Raw genomic sequence first — 18,769 nt, 5'->3', positions numbered from 1 at the left:
ACTTTTCATACAGAGAAAATGTAGCACAAAGTGCTTTACATAGTTAAAAGCAGCCCACCCCACCCTCCAACTCACTCCCCACACTCTCAATACACATATATCCCCCCACCCACACACACATACACACACGCGCACTTAAAGAGTAAAAATTGGGCTGGGCTCGCATGAGCCAAGTGAGGAAACACTATAACAGGGAGCCGTCTGCACCGGGAGCCGGTCACAGACCGCAGCATCCAGGCTGGGCACACAGCAGGAGGGAGGCAAAGGAGCCCCCCAGCCAGGCTGAGAGGACCCCAGAGACCCAGCAGCCACGGTCGATCACAGCCCCGGTGCAGAGAGCGCCCTCCGAGGAAACACTGGAGATATGACGCAATACAATATATATAGGGTAAAATGATAAAATAAATAAGAACAGGATACAATATAAATAGAATAAGAAGATTAAAAAATGAATAAGAATAAAATCAAACAAATATTAGGTAAATCCTAAATTAATAATAGAATAACAGGATAGCATAAATAAGCATAAAATAAATAAACGCTAAGTAAAAGCTAAATTAAAAAGGTGGGTCTTGAGCCTGTTCTTAAAAACATGTACGTTCTCTGCGGCCCTGAGCTCCTCCGGCAGGCTGTTCCACAGACGAGGACCATACCACTGAAACGCTGCCTCTCCGTGAGTATGTGTCCTGACTTTAGGGACAATCAAAAGGCCAGTACCAGAGGACCTCAGGGTCCGCGAGGGTTCGTATGGTAAAAGCAGATCTGAGAGATAAGAAGGCCCAAGACCATTAAGACATTTAAAAACCAATAAAAGAACTTTAAAATCGATCCTGAAACACACGGGGAGCCAGTGCAGCGATTCTAAAACCGGTGTAATGTGGGCCCGCCCTCTGGTCTTCGTCAGCACACGAGCTGCCGAGTTTTGCAAGAGTTGTAAAGGTGAAATATTCTTCTTAGGAAGACCAGAGAGCAGGGCATTACAGTAATCAATGCGACTGGTAATAAAAGCATGCATCAGCATCTCCGTGTTGGCCCGAGAGAGAATAGGGCGGACTCTGGCTATATTTTTTAGATGATAAAATCCAATTTTGGTTACATGTTTAACATGTGGGATAAAACCAAGCTCAGAGTCAAAAATAACACCCAGGTTTTTCACTTGTAGCGAAGGACATAGTGAAAATGCCTCTAATTTAGACAAGAGTTTCTCTCTCTGAGCCTCAGGACCGACAATTAAAACTTCAGTTTTGTCCTGGTTAAGTTGTAAAAAGTTTTCTGCCATCCAAGATCTTATATCCAAGATACAGTTAAAGAGGGCATCCATTTGTCTGGTGTCATCAGGAGACACGGAGATGTACAGCTGCGTGTCATCAGCGTAACTGTGGAAGTTCACTCCATGCCTCCTGATGACACTGCCGAGAGGCAACATATACAAATTAAAAAGTACAGGGCCTAGAACCGACCCTTGAGGCACACCACATGTCATTTTATGGATCTTAGAGAAGCATGTATCCATACTCACCATAAAAGATCTGTCAGAGAGACAGGAAGTGAACCAGTTGTGTACAGCACCAGAGAGGCCCACCATGTGTTTCAGTCTGTTTAAAAGAATAGCGTGGTCTACTGTATCAAAGGCTGCGCTTAGATCCAGTAGCACCAGGACTGAGAGCTTTTGGGAGTCCCAGTTACATCTAAGATCATTTAAAACCTTTAGGAGAGCCGTCTCTGTGCTGTGGTTCACCCTAAATCCAGACTGGAATATCTCCAGGATCTGTCTATCATTGAGAAAATCAGTAATCTGAGTAAAAACAAGTTTTTCTAAGACTTTACTTAAAAATGGTAAGTTGGATACAGGTCTGTAGTTATTAAAATCATTACAATCCAAATTGCTCTTCTTCAGAAGGGGCCTCACCACCGCCGTTTTAAAGGCAGCAGGGAAGACACCCAACTGAAGAGAGCAATTCATCATGCATAAAAGCTCAGCCTCAAAAAATCCATAAAGTGTTTTAAAGAGTGAAGAAGGAATTGGATCTAAAAGACATGTGGTGGGTCTCACTGTGGAGAAAACCTTCTGAAGGTTCTCAGCATTAACCAGGACAAAGCTGTCCAGTGTCTCCTCAGGTACAATCGAGCCCTCAGATGTGTTTACAATCATATCACGATTAGATAAAATATCAGATCTGATGGCGCTGATCTTTCCCCTGAAGTGGTCTGCAAACTGCTCACAGAGCGAGTCTGTGGGGGTTCTTTGGGAGCTGTTAAAATCAGGGTTAAATAAATGATCTATGGTGGAAAAGAGGACCTTGGGATTATTTTTGTTAATACTGATTATTTTGGCGAAGTATGAATTTCTTGACTTCCTTAATGTATTATTGTACACTTTAAGTTGCTCGCAAAATATTTGATGGTTGATATTATTTTTATTTTTCCTCCATCTCCTTTCTGCTGCCCTGCAATTTCTTTTGAGTTTTTTGACTTCTTCGTTTCTCCAGGGTGATGCATGTTTTACGTTAATCTTTTTGGTGGTGAGTGGAGCAACGGAGTCAAGGCTTTTCTTCAGTTTGCTGTTGAAATAACTAAAAATCAGATCGCAGGGTGCAGGTAGAATCACAGGGGGGCATTCGTCTAAAACCCTGGTAAAATTTGCAGCCACTTCAGAGGTTAGATAGCGCCTCCTCATAGTTCGCACCGAGGTCTCCCGCTGAATAAAACCGGTGATGTTAAAAAACACACAGTAGTGGTCAGAGACAGCCAAGTCAACAACAGAGGACACGCTGGTGGACAGCCCATGGGTGATGACCAGGTCCAGAGTGTGTCCTCTGTTGTGACTCGGCTGCGTGACGTGCTGGATAAAATCCAAACAGTGAAGAATGTTTAAGAATTCTTTTGTTGCAGGGTCAGAAGGATTATCTATGTGCAGGTTAAAATCACCGGTTAAAATTATCATGTTATAGTTTGAATGTATGTTTGTTAAAAATTCTTGTATGTTTGTTAAAAATTAAGTCTAATATATATACCCTAGTAAGCTATAGTACTTTTTCCTTTGGGAAGGTACCATCTGTGCAGTCTGCAATTTTGTTGAAGAAAGATGTTGAATCTATTTAATATTTCTTGAAAAATAATTGATTTCTGTGCATTTTTTTTTCACACTGCATCAAATTAAGGTTGATTACGTCGATTAAGCATCATGAGGTGGAGCGTGAGGGGTGGTTCCCTATTTTTTATTTATTTATTTTTGTTGTTGCTGGGAGTTGGAACCCTATTAGTTAGGTTGCTTAATATTTACGCTAAGTACTCTTTAAAATACCAGAATAGGGAGGATGGTGTAGGTCTAAGTTTATTAGATTGATCAGTATTGCTGAACTATGAAATATTTTTTTTGTATACAGGTATAACAGAATAGCTTTAGTGTAGTTGTTGTTTTAAACTTGAGTATGAACTTGCAGACTTGCAAAATGCAGCAAGATATTTTAAAAAACAGTTTTGTTGATTAAAAAACACTATATCGGATTCATATCGGTATCGGCAGATATCCAAATTTATGATATCGGTATCGGTATCGGACATAAAAAAGTGGTATCGTGCCATCTCTAGTAGAGATGTGTCTGTTCTTGTTCTCAGTTTATTGGTAAAAGAAAAAAGTGAGTTTTTTGCTTTGAATATAAATATTTTGGATTCTGTCTCGACATTCTTCGCCCTTCTGTCATCGTTAACGCTGAACTTCCTTCGTTAATCCTGTAAAACTCCTGAATGCGTCTCGTTATTCTCAGACTTCATTACAGCAGCTCAAAGTCGGCTCCTTATTGAGCGCTCTGTTCCTGACCTTTGACCTTTATGTCACACAACTCCTTCACTCATAAATCACCGACGTCTGACAGTAAAAGGATTTAAAGCGTCACACGCTCGCCGGCGGCGCCGTGGAGCCAGTTCTGCCTTTGTCCAACATTTCCCAAATGATTAATATGCGAGATCAGGGTCATGTGTAATCTGCATCCACGAATCAGTGGTGACTTTCTAGAGCCACTGGTGGAACTGGTTCCACATCAGGCAGAGCGCTGACGCTGCACAGCTGCTCCGAGTGAAAATGATCAAAATCAAAAAGCTTCAAACTTAAAAAAAAAACAAAAGACTGAAAACGTCTGGTTAAAATCGACCTGCGAGCACACCATTGGGTGAAGCGCTCCTTTAATCAGTGGCCTCAGTGAGGAGGAGGAGGGTGAGTGTGGGAGGGCGCGGGCTGCTCTACCTGAGCCTGTGGCGCCACCTGCTGCTGAGAGGGGGGAAGCTGTTGCTGCTGCAGCCGGGAGGGAGGGAGCGTCTTCAGCTTCTTGGCTTCGGCTTTCGGCGGGACGTCCTCGTCTTCGTCCGAGTCCTGCAGGCCGTACTTGGAGAAGTGCGCCACCTGAGGAATAAAGAGGGGGAGGAGTCAAATACACCTGAGAACCACACAAACAGAAGTGACTCCATCATTTTTATCTAAGTGTTGTGGATCTGAACCTGCTGAAAACATTCAAACATCAACGAACGAGGACGGTGCTGACGTTCATCAGATCAACAGGTGTCGCTCCACAGCAGCGGGCAGCGAGCGTGCTTTAATCTGAAACTGACCTCGAACACCCAGGACCCGGTCTCAGGTCGGTACTCCAGGAAGCGAGCTCCCTGCTTGCGCGACGCCTTCTCCAGCCGGCCCTCGTAGTTCATGTCGCTCAGACGCTCGGGGCTCCTGATCTGGGTGCAGGCCGTCTTGTCGTTCGGCCAAACGCCGTCCAGAGTCACCTCCGCGCGCCTGCGAAAACACAGATCCACATCAGGACAGGAAGCAGAGGCAGAACGCCACAGGTTGATTAACCCTGTGGGGTCGAGGGTATGATCGCACGTTTTCGACTACTGTTGAACTGTTCGCTTCCTTTGGTATCATTTTTCATTTTAACATTAACATAAAATCCAAGTAGGAAAAAGTAATATTTACTCTAACAACCACAAACACGTTTAACAAACCATTTTCATGGTTTCGACTTGAAATGCAAACAAGTTCCATAAATCCATTCATCTAAAAATGCAGTTCAAGTGTTTTAACCATTTAAACCTATTTATAGAACAACTCCGTGTTCTGCCACACACGTGATTTGTGCCACTCCATGAAAGCGTCACAGGACAGAAGAACACATCACTTCCTGTTTCCCACCTGGAGGCAGTGTTTACATCATAATCTGCCTTCGGTGGCTTTTTGGCAGAACGGTGACATTCAGCAGTCGCCTCAGAGCGCGGTGCTGCCGACTGCTTTGTTGTGCACGTCGAAACAATAAGTACACAACAAAACACTAACTACACATTCACACGCTGAACAACACATCTCAAAACTCTGTCCCCTAAACTTCCTCCTCTTCCTAAACAACCAGATGTCACATGTTGCCATATCATTTTGTGATTGGTCGATACGCTAAATTCTTCCACCAATAGGGAAGGGTGGATTTTTCTTCTCGCTGGCCAGCAGCGAGCGCCATCCTTACTTTTAGAAAAATGAGGTGAACGAATCCTGTAAGTTAGCTTGTTTTTAAACTGAAATCTTTTTTCCTTTGAGATGTTCGTTTTGGTTTGTAAGGTTTCCCGTCATCTCCTGTCGCTCACCTGTTAAGCCCCTCCCCCTCCGGTGGCTTGCTCTTGTCGTCCGGGTACACGATGACCTCTTTGCGTCTGAAGTGGACGATTTCGTCGAGGTTCAGTCCCGACACGTTCACCTCGCCGGGGAAGAAGATGGAGCCGTAACCTGGAAAAGCAGATCGGTGAAGAGCGGTGAGACAGCTGTCCAATCAGAGCAGACTTCAGCTCAAACCTGTTAGCGTGCGACTGAAGTATGACATCACACGTGCGCAGGCGGTACCTTTCCTGCCGATGGTGAAGTTCTCCACGATGCACTCCCCGTTTTCGTCCACCATGTCGGCGAGCTCGTCCATGGAGGGGATGGTGTAATAGCCCACACGATTCAGAACGATGCCTGAAAACAGCAAAGCAAACGCGCGTCTTTTACCGTCCAGCGAAGGAAATGCGGACGGAAGCTGAAATCAGCGAGCACGCTCAGTTACCTGCAGGGTGCGGAGACTGCTGGGACAGCTGCTGCTCCTCCTCTCGCTCCTCCTGCAGAGACTCCTCGCCGAAGGACGCAGACACGTCATCGTTGCTCAGCTGAAAAAACAAAAAGCTCAGAATTAGCCGTGATTCTAGCGTGCTGTGCCGCCTTGGGCCACTAGGTGGCAGCTGTTAGATTTGTATTGTTGATTGTCATTTATGCTTAGAAATATTTACTTATATATGCTTAGAGTTTTGTAATTAGTTGTAGATTGGTAGAGGTTTTGATCCTTGATAGTCTGCAAACTTTGTGTGTATTAGACAGCACTTTGGGAGCATGAGAGGTCATACCGTGTCTTGTTGTTTTATGGTAGGATTAACGTAGCTACATCTGTTCTAGTCTAAGTGCTCTTTGTTTAGATGAACTGCAGGACTTCCTCACCGTGTTATCTAGGATGAACCATCTAGGGTGAGGGGGAGGCTACCCTCTTCCTGACCAAGGATGTTTGACCCTTTGATCAGCAGTCCACACCCACACACACACACACACACACACACAGGCAAGGTACTCTTTGTTTGTATGTAGACGTCGTATGTTAATGAACCTATGCATATTCATGTAACCTCAATAAAAGGACAGTGTATGGGAGAACGGACGAGACCAACTGGAGTCAAGCGGTTGTCCGGTTCTCTCCCGTGCACGAGTACCATGAAGAAGTTTGCCTACTTGCGTCTTGCTTGCAGTGTAATTATATTGTCTTAACGTTCCAGCGAATAGGTTCAAGCTACAAACCTATCAGCAGCAAAATGTAAAAGTTCAGAAGCAGTGAAGAAAACGAGGAGCCGGAAAACGGGATTAATGTTTCTAATTTGTTCAGCTGATGTTCGGGACTCGAACACTGATTTATTTGTGCCGCTGATTCTGCAGCTCAGCTTAAATCGGCGGTTAGTTTCGCCTCCCCAAGCGACGACACGCTTGGGGAGGCGGTGATGTTTGTTCTGGTTCTGACCTCAAGGCCGTTCCTCGAGCCTTTGTGCATGTTCAGGTCGCTGATGGTGTCCTGCAGGCTGGCGTGGGCGCGGCCCTGTGGGATTGGCTTGGCGATGAGGTTGACGTAGAACTGGGTGACCTCCGGGTCGTCGTCGGCCCGCCTGCCGGGGCCCGCCACCCTCCTCAGCTGCTCCTCTTCCTCCTCCACGTGGCTGCAAATAGGAGAACATGGCGAGGGGAGGAGAGAGAAAGGAAACGTCTGTCATGAATCGCTGTGCGGCAGGCAGGAGTTGGACCCAAAATGCAGGACTCACAGACTCGAGGGAATGAACTCAAAACACAGCTTTATTTGCCGGTAGAACAAACATACAAACTAAACTAAACTGGGAAACCACAAACTAAGAGACACAGGGAGATCCACACACAGCATGAGGGACGACGCGACACTGACTCAGAGAAACACAGGGTTTAAATACACTGGGGAGTAACGAGGGGAATGAGACACAGAAGGAGGGCACAGCTGGGAGAAATCAGGACTGACGAGACAAGCAAAGCAGGACACATTCACATAAGACACGGACCTTCAAAGTAAAACAGGAAGGATCACACAGAGACGCGAACTTGACAGTGGAGACAGCAACTAAGAAACACAGAGACATAAACCATAAGGCAGAGGACTCTAAGAACCGAGAGACACAGAGGGGAACTCAAACATGCAGACACAGACTTACACAGAACAGAGGGGACACAGAGCAACATGAAGGGCAAGGGATCGAAATTAGAAACCATAGAATAACTCACACAAGTACAATAATACACACATCACAAAGAACTAAAAACGCTGGGTCAGGAGACCCAAGACCGTGACAGTACCCCCCCCTTAAGGGCTGGCTCCAGACAGCCCAAACACAGAAAAACAAAACCAAACAGAAAACAACCCAGGGCGGGCGGCGGGGTTCCAGGACGGAGGGCTCGGAACAGAAAACAAAAGAAGAGTACAGCAAACACCGGAGCCCAAGAAAACAACCCAAACACAGAGCAGTTCAGGGGGTCGGCCATGCGGAAGGCAACGGCGGAGACGTGGAACCAGTCCAGGGGGCCGACTGCGCGGAAGGCATCGGCGGCGACGTGGAAACAGTTCAGGAGGCCAGCCGTGCGCAAGGCAACGGCGACGATGTGGAAACAGTTCAGGAGGTCGGCCGCGCGGAAGGCAGCGGCAGCGACGAAGGAGACGACGGAGCAGTTCAGGAGGCCGGCTGCGCGGAAGGCAGCGGCGGCTCTCCAGTGTTAGGCGTGCTGGCCATGGCCCGGTGGGCACAGGACCAGTCGAGGCAGGACCAGTCGAGGCAGGACCAGGCGATGACGGAGCCGGACCAGGCGATGACGGGGCCGCAGCAGGCGAAGCACAGGCTGGAGCTGCAGCTGGCGAAACAGAAGCCAAAGTCGAAGCTGGACCAGACGAGGGCGAAGACTCCGAGGCTGGGCCAGACGAGGACGAAGACTCCGAGGCTGGGCCAGGCGGGGCTGCAGAGGCTGAGGCTGGACCAGGCGGAGCTGCAGAGGCTGAGGCTGGACCAGGCGGAGTAGAAGCAGGGGCCGCCGGTGGCGGCTGGACGGCCTCCTTGGGCCCTCCAGCGGAGAAAGAAGGCTGAACGGGCCCCTCGGACCCTCCAGCGGAGACAGGAGGCTGAACGGGCCCCTCGGACCCTCCAGCGGAGACAGGAGGCTGAACGGGCCCCTCGGACCCTCCAGCGGAGACAGGAGGCTGAACGGGCCCCTCGGACCCTCCAGCGGAGGCCAAAACAAAGCCAACAGGCATGAAGTCCTTTGGCTGACATGAGGACAACTGGCGCTGCACTGAGCACTGACTCTGCCCAGGCAATGCGAACATGGTGCAGTTCTTAGGGGGCTGCTTGAACTTCAGGGGTCCAGAATCAGCTGGGGACTGAGACCTAGCCTCTGGGGAAGCCCTGGAGTGGCAAACTGTGCCAACGGCGGCTAAACTATGAAAAGTACCCTGAGTAGAAATCAAGTTACCTCTCTGCATGGAGTGAATGAGCAAAACTGGCGACACAGGAGACGGAGCAGAGAGTGGCTGCTGGGCAGCTAACTGAGCTACTGGAGACACGGGTGAGAGTGGGAGCTGAGCTACTGGAGATACGGGGACCTGAGCTATTGATGGTGGTGAAGTAGATGACTGCACGGGAGACTGAACTGATGTCTGTTGTAACGGTGGTGGTGAGAGTGGAGTAGGCGGTGGAGTTGATGATTTCACAGGAGAATGAACCAGAGTTGAGTGCACAGGAGACTGAGCTAGAGGTGGGTGCACAGGAGACTGAGCTAGAGGTGGGTGCACAGGAGACTGAGCTAGAGGTAGTAGTGATAGTTGGGGGGGAAAGTGGAGCTGGTGATTGAGTGGATGACTGTGCTAAGGGAGACTGCGCTGGGGACACTGGAGACTGCGCTGGGGAAGGCTGAGCTACAGGGGACTGCGCTAGAGACTGCAGTGACGGTTGTAGTGGAGGTGTAACGGGTGGAGGAGTGGCTGAAGTGGCTGCGGGTCGGGCGGCTAGTGGCTCAGCTACAGAGTGTATTAACGGCAGGGCTATGGGTTGAATGTCTGACCCATGGCTGGGTGTAGTGATGGTGGTGGTGGAAGGGAAACAGGTGGTAGTGTGGATAATGGAACTAAGGGCGACTGAGTGGCAGACCGAACTGATGACTGAAGCGATGGTAGAGGTGAAAATGGAGCGTGTGGTGGAGTTAATGGCTGTGCTAGCGGGGACACAGGAGACGGAGCTAAGAGGGCTTCAGGAGGCTGGGCAGCTAAGAGGGCTTCAGGAGGCTGGGCAGCTAAGAGGGCTTCAGGAGGCTGGGCAGCTAAGAGGGCTTCAGGAGGCTGGGCAGCTAAGACGGCTTCAGGAGGCTGGGCAGCTAAGAGAACTTCTGGCTGGGCAGCTAAGTGAAAAAACACAGCCCCGGAATAAACAGTCCCAGAGTCAAGAAACTCCTGATTGTCCCTTCCACTCACCACAGCTGGCAACTCAGAAGTCTCGGGGTCCGGCTGTGGCGGTGGGTGTTGGCGGCGGGAACGCCGTTTCCTTTTTGATGATGGCTCTGACGGGCCGAGCAGCTCCACATCCGGCCCTTCAGGCAGGTGGGCAGTAGCAGCTGGGGGATGAAGGTGGAGCTCGTTTTGGATTAAATCCTGTTCGAGTGGGTGGAGCGCACTGAGTAGCCAAGGAAGACCAGAGATTAAACGCTGTAGTCTGGTTTCCACAGCACGGCGAAATTCCTTCCCCTCATGTTCGAGCCACAGATGCAGGAGTCTTTCCACGGAGTAGATTATGTCAAGACGCAGGTCTTCTGATGGGTTGAGTGCTGCTGGGTCCATGTCTGGTCGCGTCGTACTGTCAGGAATCGCTGTGCGGCAGGCAGGAGTTGGACCCAAAATGCAGGACTCACAGACTCGAGGGAATGAACTCAAAACACAGCTTTATTCGCCGGTAGAACAAACATACAAACTAAACTAAACTGGGAAACCACAAACTAAGAACTCACAGAGAGACACAGGGAGATCCACACACAGCATGAGGGACGACGCGACACTGACTCAGAGAAACACAGGGTTTAAATACACTGGGGAGTAACGAGGGGAATGAGACACAGAAGGAGGGCACAGCTGGGAGAAATCAGGACTGATGAGACAAGCAAAGCAGGACACATTCACATAAGACACGGACCTTCAAAGTAAAACAGGAAGGATCACACAGAGACGCGAACTTGACAGTGGAGACAGCAACTAAGAAACACAGAGACATAAACCATAAGGCAGAGGACTCTAAGAACCGAGAGACACAGAGGGGAACTCAAACATGCAGACACAGACTTACACAGAACAGAGGGGACACAGAGAAACATGAAGGGCAAGGGATCGAAATTAGAAACCATAGAATAACTCACACAAGTACAATAATACACACATCACAAAGAACTAAAAACGCTGGGTCAGGAGACCCAGGACCGTGACAAAGTCAAAGCGGCTCACGCCTGAATCAGCGCTGCAGTTTCTACGGTCATGTTACACTTTTGACTCTCAGAGACGTGACAGCCAATAGGAACGTGGTGAGACCTGTGTCCGTTCTGTGGGTACTCTGACGGCGAGGCAAGGTCGTCGCTCTCCTTGTTCAGAGGACTGCTGTACTGACTGTTGTTCAGGTTCTTCAGCACGAGCTTCTTGATGCTCTTCCTGTGGAGGAAACGGACAGCGTCACCTGCCGGCATGCGCACGGTCATATTTAACTTTGCCGCTGCGTGGCGAGCGGAGGTGTACAGCAGCACGAAGGCTTCGTTGGTGAGCGACGGCTCGTCGTCATCCAGGCCGTCAAAAAGCTGCGACTTGGAGGCTCCGGAAGACGTCAGCGCTTTGGGCCGCACCCTGGTCGCAGGACACGGAGTCAGCTTGTAGTGAGTGGGCGTGGTCAGAGCCTTCTGAGCCGTCGGATTGGTCGGTTTCAGACACTGTCAGAACAAAGAAGAGATGCAGATTACAATTTACCTCACAGCTTTGTATTACTTTATGTAATAAATTCTACGTTCCCGTCACCTGTGAGGGGCGGAGCCTCCCAATGGTTTGTTTAGACGAGGTACCGACAGCGAGGAAGTGAAACCGCCGTGACGGCAGCAAAAGAAACTAGGGGTGGGCGGTATAAACTAAACAGAGATTTTTACTATACCACAATAACAAGTTGATGGTGTCATCATGGATTATCTCAGTTGTTCTCCTGACTGAAGTTTGGTCCTTTTACAGCATCCTGCCATGCGACTGTATTTGTCCCTGACCATCGGGAACCCTCACGTTAACTTTTATCCAGTGGAAAAAAGTTAGCGTATTTATATTATGCTAACATAGCTGTGTCGCTAGCGGTCACGTAGCACATCATTATATACCAGCTAGCCCAACTTCAGTAACCCTACAAACGTCACTGCTGTTTACTTTCCTGTCTTCATTTATGTTGGATGTGACAGCAGAGCTGTACGTTTTAATTTTTCATCAATCTCTCAATCAGAACATGCGATATCATGCTTAGGTGGAAACTAGCGAGCTAACTTCCTGCTAACTTCTAACTCTGTTAAATGTAATAAATTCTGTTTTCATGGATGCCTGGATGTTACACCTGGTAGAGCAGAACGCTGATCATTTTGTCAAAGATGAAAGAATTTAGACAGTTTTTAACTCTTAGTGATGCCACAATGTTCGTTTGACTTTGGGACCAGAAGAGACGGAGTTTAGGACCCAGATTACTCAGCGAGGCTCCAGACTACGGTAGCCCTAATGCTCCGACAATCCATCAAGTGGTGCGGCTTCGTAGCTTAGCAAAGTTGTACTAAAACAGTTTGACTGATTGCTGTGCACCATGTACCACATAAAATTGGTTCAAGGTCAGTAAGCACAACCAGAATTCATACATAAGGCACACTGTCGACTTCTGAGAAAATTAAAGGATTTTAAGTGCGCCTTATAGTAGGGCTGTTCGATATAACGATATATATCGGATGACTATATAAAAACGTCTATCGTTTCATTTTACGCTGTCGTTTGTTTCGTGGTGTAGCAAAATAAACCGTTTACAGCAATATTTTTTCATGGTTCTGATGGTCACTGTAGTGGCTATATTAATTTATTAAAGTTCTCTCTTTCTCTTATATTTAATATCACCACACTACGGACGGACAAGCGCCTGTTTTTATGCGTTGTCATTAGCAACAACAACGGTAACAGCATCGTATGTCTGCTTGTTTATGTTCCACATAAACCTTTCACAATAAAGCTCAAGATCCTGTTGAGACTTTTCAAAATAAACTGAATCACGTGAAAGAGGATGCAGAGAGTTTACAGAGGAGAAGCAAAAAAGGGCCGTCAGGTGCTAAAAAAATAAACCTTAGACTCAAACGTTAGAACAGCACAGCCCTACCTTATAGTGCAAAAAATATGGTATACAATACAGTTTTATTTATATAGCACATGCAAAAACCTGAAGGCTCACCAAAGTGCTTCACAGTAACACAGAGAAACAACACAAGTCATTTTAAGTACAGATCGGACACTAGCACTAGCACAGAAGGGAGGCACTAATAGACAGGAAGAGTTAATTAAAATAGGCATCAACTAGGGCTGTGCGATATGACCAGAATCTCATATCCCGATATAAAACATCTATCGTCCGATAACGATATAATTCACAAAAATGTAACATTTTCTGTAAATTCTGTGAATCTCGGGCAGCTCGACTTGCGTGAAGTGTTTCCAGCTGGGCGTCGTGTAGCTGGAGTCGAGTGTTTTAACGATGCATGAAACGATACATTTTTAGACATAAGTTGTAACGGCCGTCGTTTTCTTTGTGAGTATTTATTACACGGCGTGCTGCGGGGAAAAGCCTGTTCTGCCATCTTCTGTTTCAGCCCGTTATTACACTCTTAAATCCTGCTACTTATTCCTGCGTCTTTTGGGATCTTACAAAGCTTCAAACGACGCGTCGACTATTAAATTAATGGTCGACGATTTTGATAGTTGACAAATGGTGGCAGCCCTACTCCCACTAATGTTTTTGTTTGATACATCTTTTTGCCTCCCGTCCACACTGAGGCGTTTTGAAGATGCTCTCCGAAGCGAATGCATTTGAAAACGCTGTGTTTGCATTGCAGTGTGGACAGCAAACCCGGAGCCTTCTCGAAAATAATGACACATTTTAGTCATATGACGCAGTCATGTGACAAACTAAGACAGCGGAGGGCATTACACAGCAGTTGTTTTGTTTGCTCTCAGTTTTGACGGCCCTGTTAAAGATCAACATCAGTCTGTACGTGCTCCAGAGAGCTTTTCTTCAAATTCTTTAATTCTCACTAACTTTGCAACTTTGCACTTTTGTGTTACTCGCAGCAACAACTCCACCTCATTCTTAGTCCATTTAAAAACTTTCAAAGAGCCGGAACGTAAATAAGCGGCAGACAGAAATGAGGCAGGTCGAATCTTCTTACGTATCACTGGAACGTCAGCGTTTTTGGCCATTTCAATGTGGACGCACAACTCTGTGAAAACGACTGAAAAGTGTGAACTTGGAGCGTTTTCAAATGAAAACACAGCTTTCAAATTTGTCTGGGTAAGTGTGGACGTAGCCTACTGCGGGGCAGAAGCTCAAGTTTGATGGCTTCTTTGCAGTGAAGTTAAAACTGAAAGCCTCCTCCTTCTTCTTGGGGTCTGAGGGTCTGAAGAGCGGCGAGTCTCCGTATGGTGAGTACGCCAGCACGCTGAGCTGCTGCTGGAGCATGGCCTGCTGGGCAGCCGCTGCATTGGGATCTGTGAGGGCTGGAAATGAGAAGATGTTAACGCTCCACGTGTGCCCGTGGGGACGTGAAACAGCAGCCGGAGGGCAGTTTGAGTCACATTTTTACCAGCAGCATAAAAGAACTAAATGATGACGTTTTAACAGCATCAATCTGTCCTCATCTCTAAAACATGTGGCCGCTCACCGACGGGCTGCGTCGCTCCGAATCCCAGGGTGCTCGTTCCACTGTTGAACCCAGTTGTTCCGAACGTTCCCATCGTTCCCAGCGCGGTGCCCAGTTTGTTCTGAGTGTTGCCAAACAGTGTCTGCCCGGGGCCGACTGCTGGACACACAGACGTGGACAAACTGACTGTTTAGTTTTTTCTGGCTGACTGAGCAGAGGTGAGTGTCCTAGTTAAAGCAACGAGGCAGTTACTGGGTACCGTTGCTGGGTCTGTTACCTGTTCCGAAGCTGGTTCCCAGTCCGGTCCCCAGCGCTCCAGTGGTGGACTTGTTCCCTAACAGTCCTCCTCCAGCAGAGTTTGCACCGAAACCTGCAGCCAGACAATCAAACAGGACGAGCCGGAGGCGCAGAAACTTTGACATCGTCACATATTTTCAGCTGACTTACCGAAGGTGGAGGTGTTGGTTCCGGTTCCCAGTGTGAGGGTGGGCTTGTTCTCAAAAAGGCCGTTGGTGGTGCCGAAGGACGGGGCACTGGTGGTGGTGGTGCCGAACCCGGCTGTCTTGTTACCGAATAAACTCTGCTGCAGAAGCCAAAGTCACAGGATATGTAAAGGACCTAAAACTTATCACTCAAACTGAAACTCAACCTCAAGACTACAAAAGAGCTCCGAGTGCTCAAAGAAGCATCTGCCTGGAAATACACGCGCTTCCCCGCGTGCTCTGGAATATTTGTTCTCGAGTCATTAAAGGCATCCTCCTGAAAACAGGCGCACCCGTTAACTCTGCTTTAACCTCGTGGTTTGGGATGTTTGGCGCTAACAGTGTGGAGGAAGCTAACAGCGAGGGTGCAGGGTAAGACTCTCACACTGAGCTGCAACCCAGCTTTAAACAGATCCGTAAATGATAAGTTATTTTTTTACAGTTTTGTCCTCCTGTCACTTCACTATGACACACCATAATCGCTGATTTATTTTACCGTTAACAGGTCAGAGTTCACAGATTGTTAATCCACACCAGTAACAGCAGCTCTGCTCATGGATGATGCTTAAACGTGTTGGTTTTTAAAAGACTTGATAACTTCTGCCAGTAAAGACATTCAAATCTATGTTATCGAGCTTCTCTTTAGTTGTAAATGTGGTTGAAACTCTGCAGCACACGTCCTGCTGCATTTGATCATCCATCTCTTTCCCTGCTTTTATAGAATAAAGAATAAGTCGTTGCTTCTTTATTTCAAACTGTCCTCACAAACAGCAGAGCACACAATCGTAAAACGCACACAGGCCGGACACGAACGAAGCGCCGTGTCCTTCAGACTGAAATCAGACTGTGCTTCACTTCAAACTGTATGGACACAGAGTTGTTTGCCATCACAAACAAGAGTTTGATGAGGAAACATCTGATGAGGGGAGGAGCTGCTGCACGCCGGGGGCGCACACACACACACACACACACGCGCACACACACACACACACACACGCGCACACACACACACACACACACACACAAATAATTCACAACTGGACAATAATGGGTCTGCTCTGATCCCAACCTGAGTGCCGACATTCCCAAATCCAGTGTTGGTTTGGCCGAACAGGCCCGTGGCTGTCCCGAAACCAGTGGCGGTGCTGGTCTGAGCTGAGCCGAACAAGCCGCCCGACTGAGACGCCGCCGTGTTCCCAAACAAACCCTGAAGAAACATCCAAACAACCTCACTGTGACTTCAAACAGCTTCAGAGTCAAGAGAAAACATGCTGCACCGCACCAACGCAGAGGCAGCTGAAAGTCAAACTGAGACGACAGCAGTGTTGGGCAAGTTACTTTGAAAAATTCATTATAGCTACTAGTTACTTCTTCAAAAAAGTAACTGAGTTACAAGATTCTAAAAGTAATTAATAAGTTGTAAAGTAACTATTGCGTTACTTTAAAAAAAAAAAAAAAAAAAGCTTTACCCTCTGGGGTCCTGGGTGTAATCGGCCATTTTTGACTAGTTTTGATGTTTCCTCCACATTTCACCTTTAAAAACTGTTTACTTTGTTTGGTCTCATCCTTTTCAGCACAGCCTCACGTGTCTGAATTTACAGTCATGTTTTCATTTTGACAGACTGTACTCACACAATTGATCTAAAATCAGACAAACATAAAATCCAAGTAGAAAAAGTTATTTTTCTACTGTAACAACCACAAACATGTTTATTGATCATATTTCATAACTTAAAATGCAAATATAAATTATCAGTTTTAAAATCATATCCACACATTTTGCAAACAAAGTTATTTGCAGCCATTTACCTTTGACCTTTTTTTTTTTTTTTTAACCATTCCAAACCATTTACAGAACAATCAGCTGTTCTGCATTCAACAAGATGCCACACAAAATGTCATGTTGCCATATCATGTTCTGATTGGTCGACATGGTGCATTTTCCACCAACGGGCTGTTTTTGTTTTGTTTATTTTGCTCATAGGCGGAGCGTGCTCGCTGCGCTGTCCTTAGAGAAATGTGACGAAACTATTGAGGAAAAACACGTTTATCATGACTGTGGTATATATCACCGTGTTGCTTTGTCATCTTAAAGTGGTCATGTGATTGGCTTACCACGACTACCTTATTCTTCCTCAGTCAAACAGCATGTGATTGTTTTGCCCCCTGAGCTCCAGGTATTGTGCCAAAAAGTGGTTGTCGGGCAGAAAGTGATCGCAGGAGCGCGCAGCTGCTTAAAGCTGCAGCATCCAGATTACTTACAGCTACTTCCCTGCAGCTGATATAAGATGCTGAACCAGCTGAACACAGCTTCAACCGTCTGTTTCTTGAAAAACAGTAACGCGACTGCGCTGCATTTTCTTGTTAGTAACAGTAACGCCGTTGTAACGATAGAAATAGTAAGTAGTTAGATTACTTGTTACTGAAAAAAGTAACACCATTACTTGTAACACCATTATTCCCATCACTGGACGACAGCGTGTGATTTGGCTGCTAAACGAAACTGAATCAAAGTGAAGCCGAGTCTGCTGGTTTCCACCTGCAAGTCTTTACTTTTTGTGGCTGCAGGAGTGAAATTGTGTGAAAATGAGCAGCAATCAAACTCAACCTGATGTGTCAGGAACAGTGAAGCAGAGCTAATCTCACCATGCTGCTGGTGTTGGCCTGTCCTATCGTGTTGGTGTTTCCAAAGGAGAAGCCGGTGCTCTGGGCGGTGGTGGTCGCACCAAAGGGCTTGAAGAGGCTGCCGGCCTGCTGCTGGGTCTGCTGACTGAACAGGCCGCCTGTGGTCGCGCCAAAACTGCCGGTAGTTGCTGAACAGACAGAGACACGCACGTCACTTCACTTGCTCTCATCAACACTTCTTATTGTTTGTGGGCTCTACGTCACAGCTACTTACGCCCTCCGAAGGTGCTCTTGTTCTGGCCGAAGGAGAAGCTGGTGTTGGGAGCCGAGGATCCGAAGAGGCCGGTGGTGGCGCTGGGCGTGGCCGTGGCCTGGCCGAAAAGACTGCCGGTTCCCGGGGCCATCGGGTTGGTTGGGCCTTTCCTGCCCGCCTGGTAGTCCTCCAGCCTCAACTCCTGCAGGAAGAGGAAGAAACAACATCGTCAAACAACAAAACTGAGTTTTTAGTGGCTGCGTTTAAGAGCCGCCGAGTGAAAACGGACCTCCAGAGACTTGTTCTCGTACTCCTTCATGGCAGTGATGCACTGGTGCTTCGTATTGATGCTCGTTGTCACGCCCGCCTTCACCATTGTGTCACTTCCTGTCGGAGGCTGAAGAAGGGAAAACAAATTTAACACAGAGCATAAAAACAGTGAGACGTTTAGTGTCTGAGGAGCAGAAAGACGATTAAAGGGGAAGAATAGTCACTCACGTTGAACTTCACGGTCGTTCCCGGCTGCTGAGTGGCGGAGAACCCCGAACCTCCAAACAGGGACGTAGCCCCGCCGAACGGGTTGGAGGTGGTGTTGGTGGAGCCGAAGAGGCCGCCGCTGCTGCTGGTGCTCGTCCCGAAGCCTGAAGAGAGAGTTCACGTCATTACAGGCCGAACAGAAGGAGAGTCGGAGCAGCTGCTTCAAACACAACTTTGGCTTCAGCCTCACATCCACAGAGGACTTTAGAAGAGCCAATGAGCATGACTCATAGTGTCACGTCTTTGGATGGTGGGAGGAGCCGGAACCAGAGGAAATGCCGAGCTCTGTTTTTAACCCAGACGTGACGA

General features: G+C 47.7%; 1 protein-coding gene across 1 annotated transcript; it reads right to left on the bottom strand.

Moving 5' to 3' along the window:
- Nucleotides 1-3,618: 3,618 nt before the first annotated feature.
- On the bottom strand, nt 3,619-18,684 carry LOC113030180 (nuclear pore complex protein Nup98-Nup96-like). The gene is made up of 17 exons (XM_026181352.1): nt 18,651-18,684; nt 18,422-18,564; nt 18,213-18,320; nt 17,945-18,125; nt 17,692-17,858; nt 16,115-16,252; nt 15,011-15,146; nt 14,841-14,933; nt 14,585-14,722; nt 14,236-14,420; nt 11,187-11,575; nt 7,074-7,266; nt 6,081-6,180; nt 5,879-5,992; nt 5,626-5,764; nt 4,606-4,783; nt 3,619-4,399 (listed from the first exon to the last, which is right to left on the bottom strand). Exons 1-17 carry the CDS (start codon nt 18,682-18,684, stop codon nt 4,196-4,198), a joined length of 2,640 nt encoding a protein of 879 aa, XP_026037137.1. The 3' UTR covers nt 3,619-4,195.
- Nucleotides 18,685-18,769: the final 85 nt, after the last annotated feature.

Source organism: Astatotilapia calliptera, chromosome 10 (genome assembly GCF_900246225.1).
Source record: "Astatotilapia calliptera chromosome 10, fAstCal1.2, whole genome shotgun sequence".
NCBI lineage: Eukaryota > Metazoa > Chordata > Actinopteri > Cichliformes > Cichlidae > Astatotilapia > Astatotilapia calliptera.
This window is presented reverse-complemented; position numbering and strand designations above follow the sequence as displayed.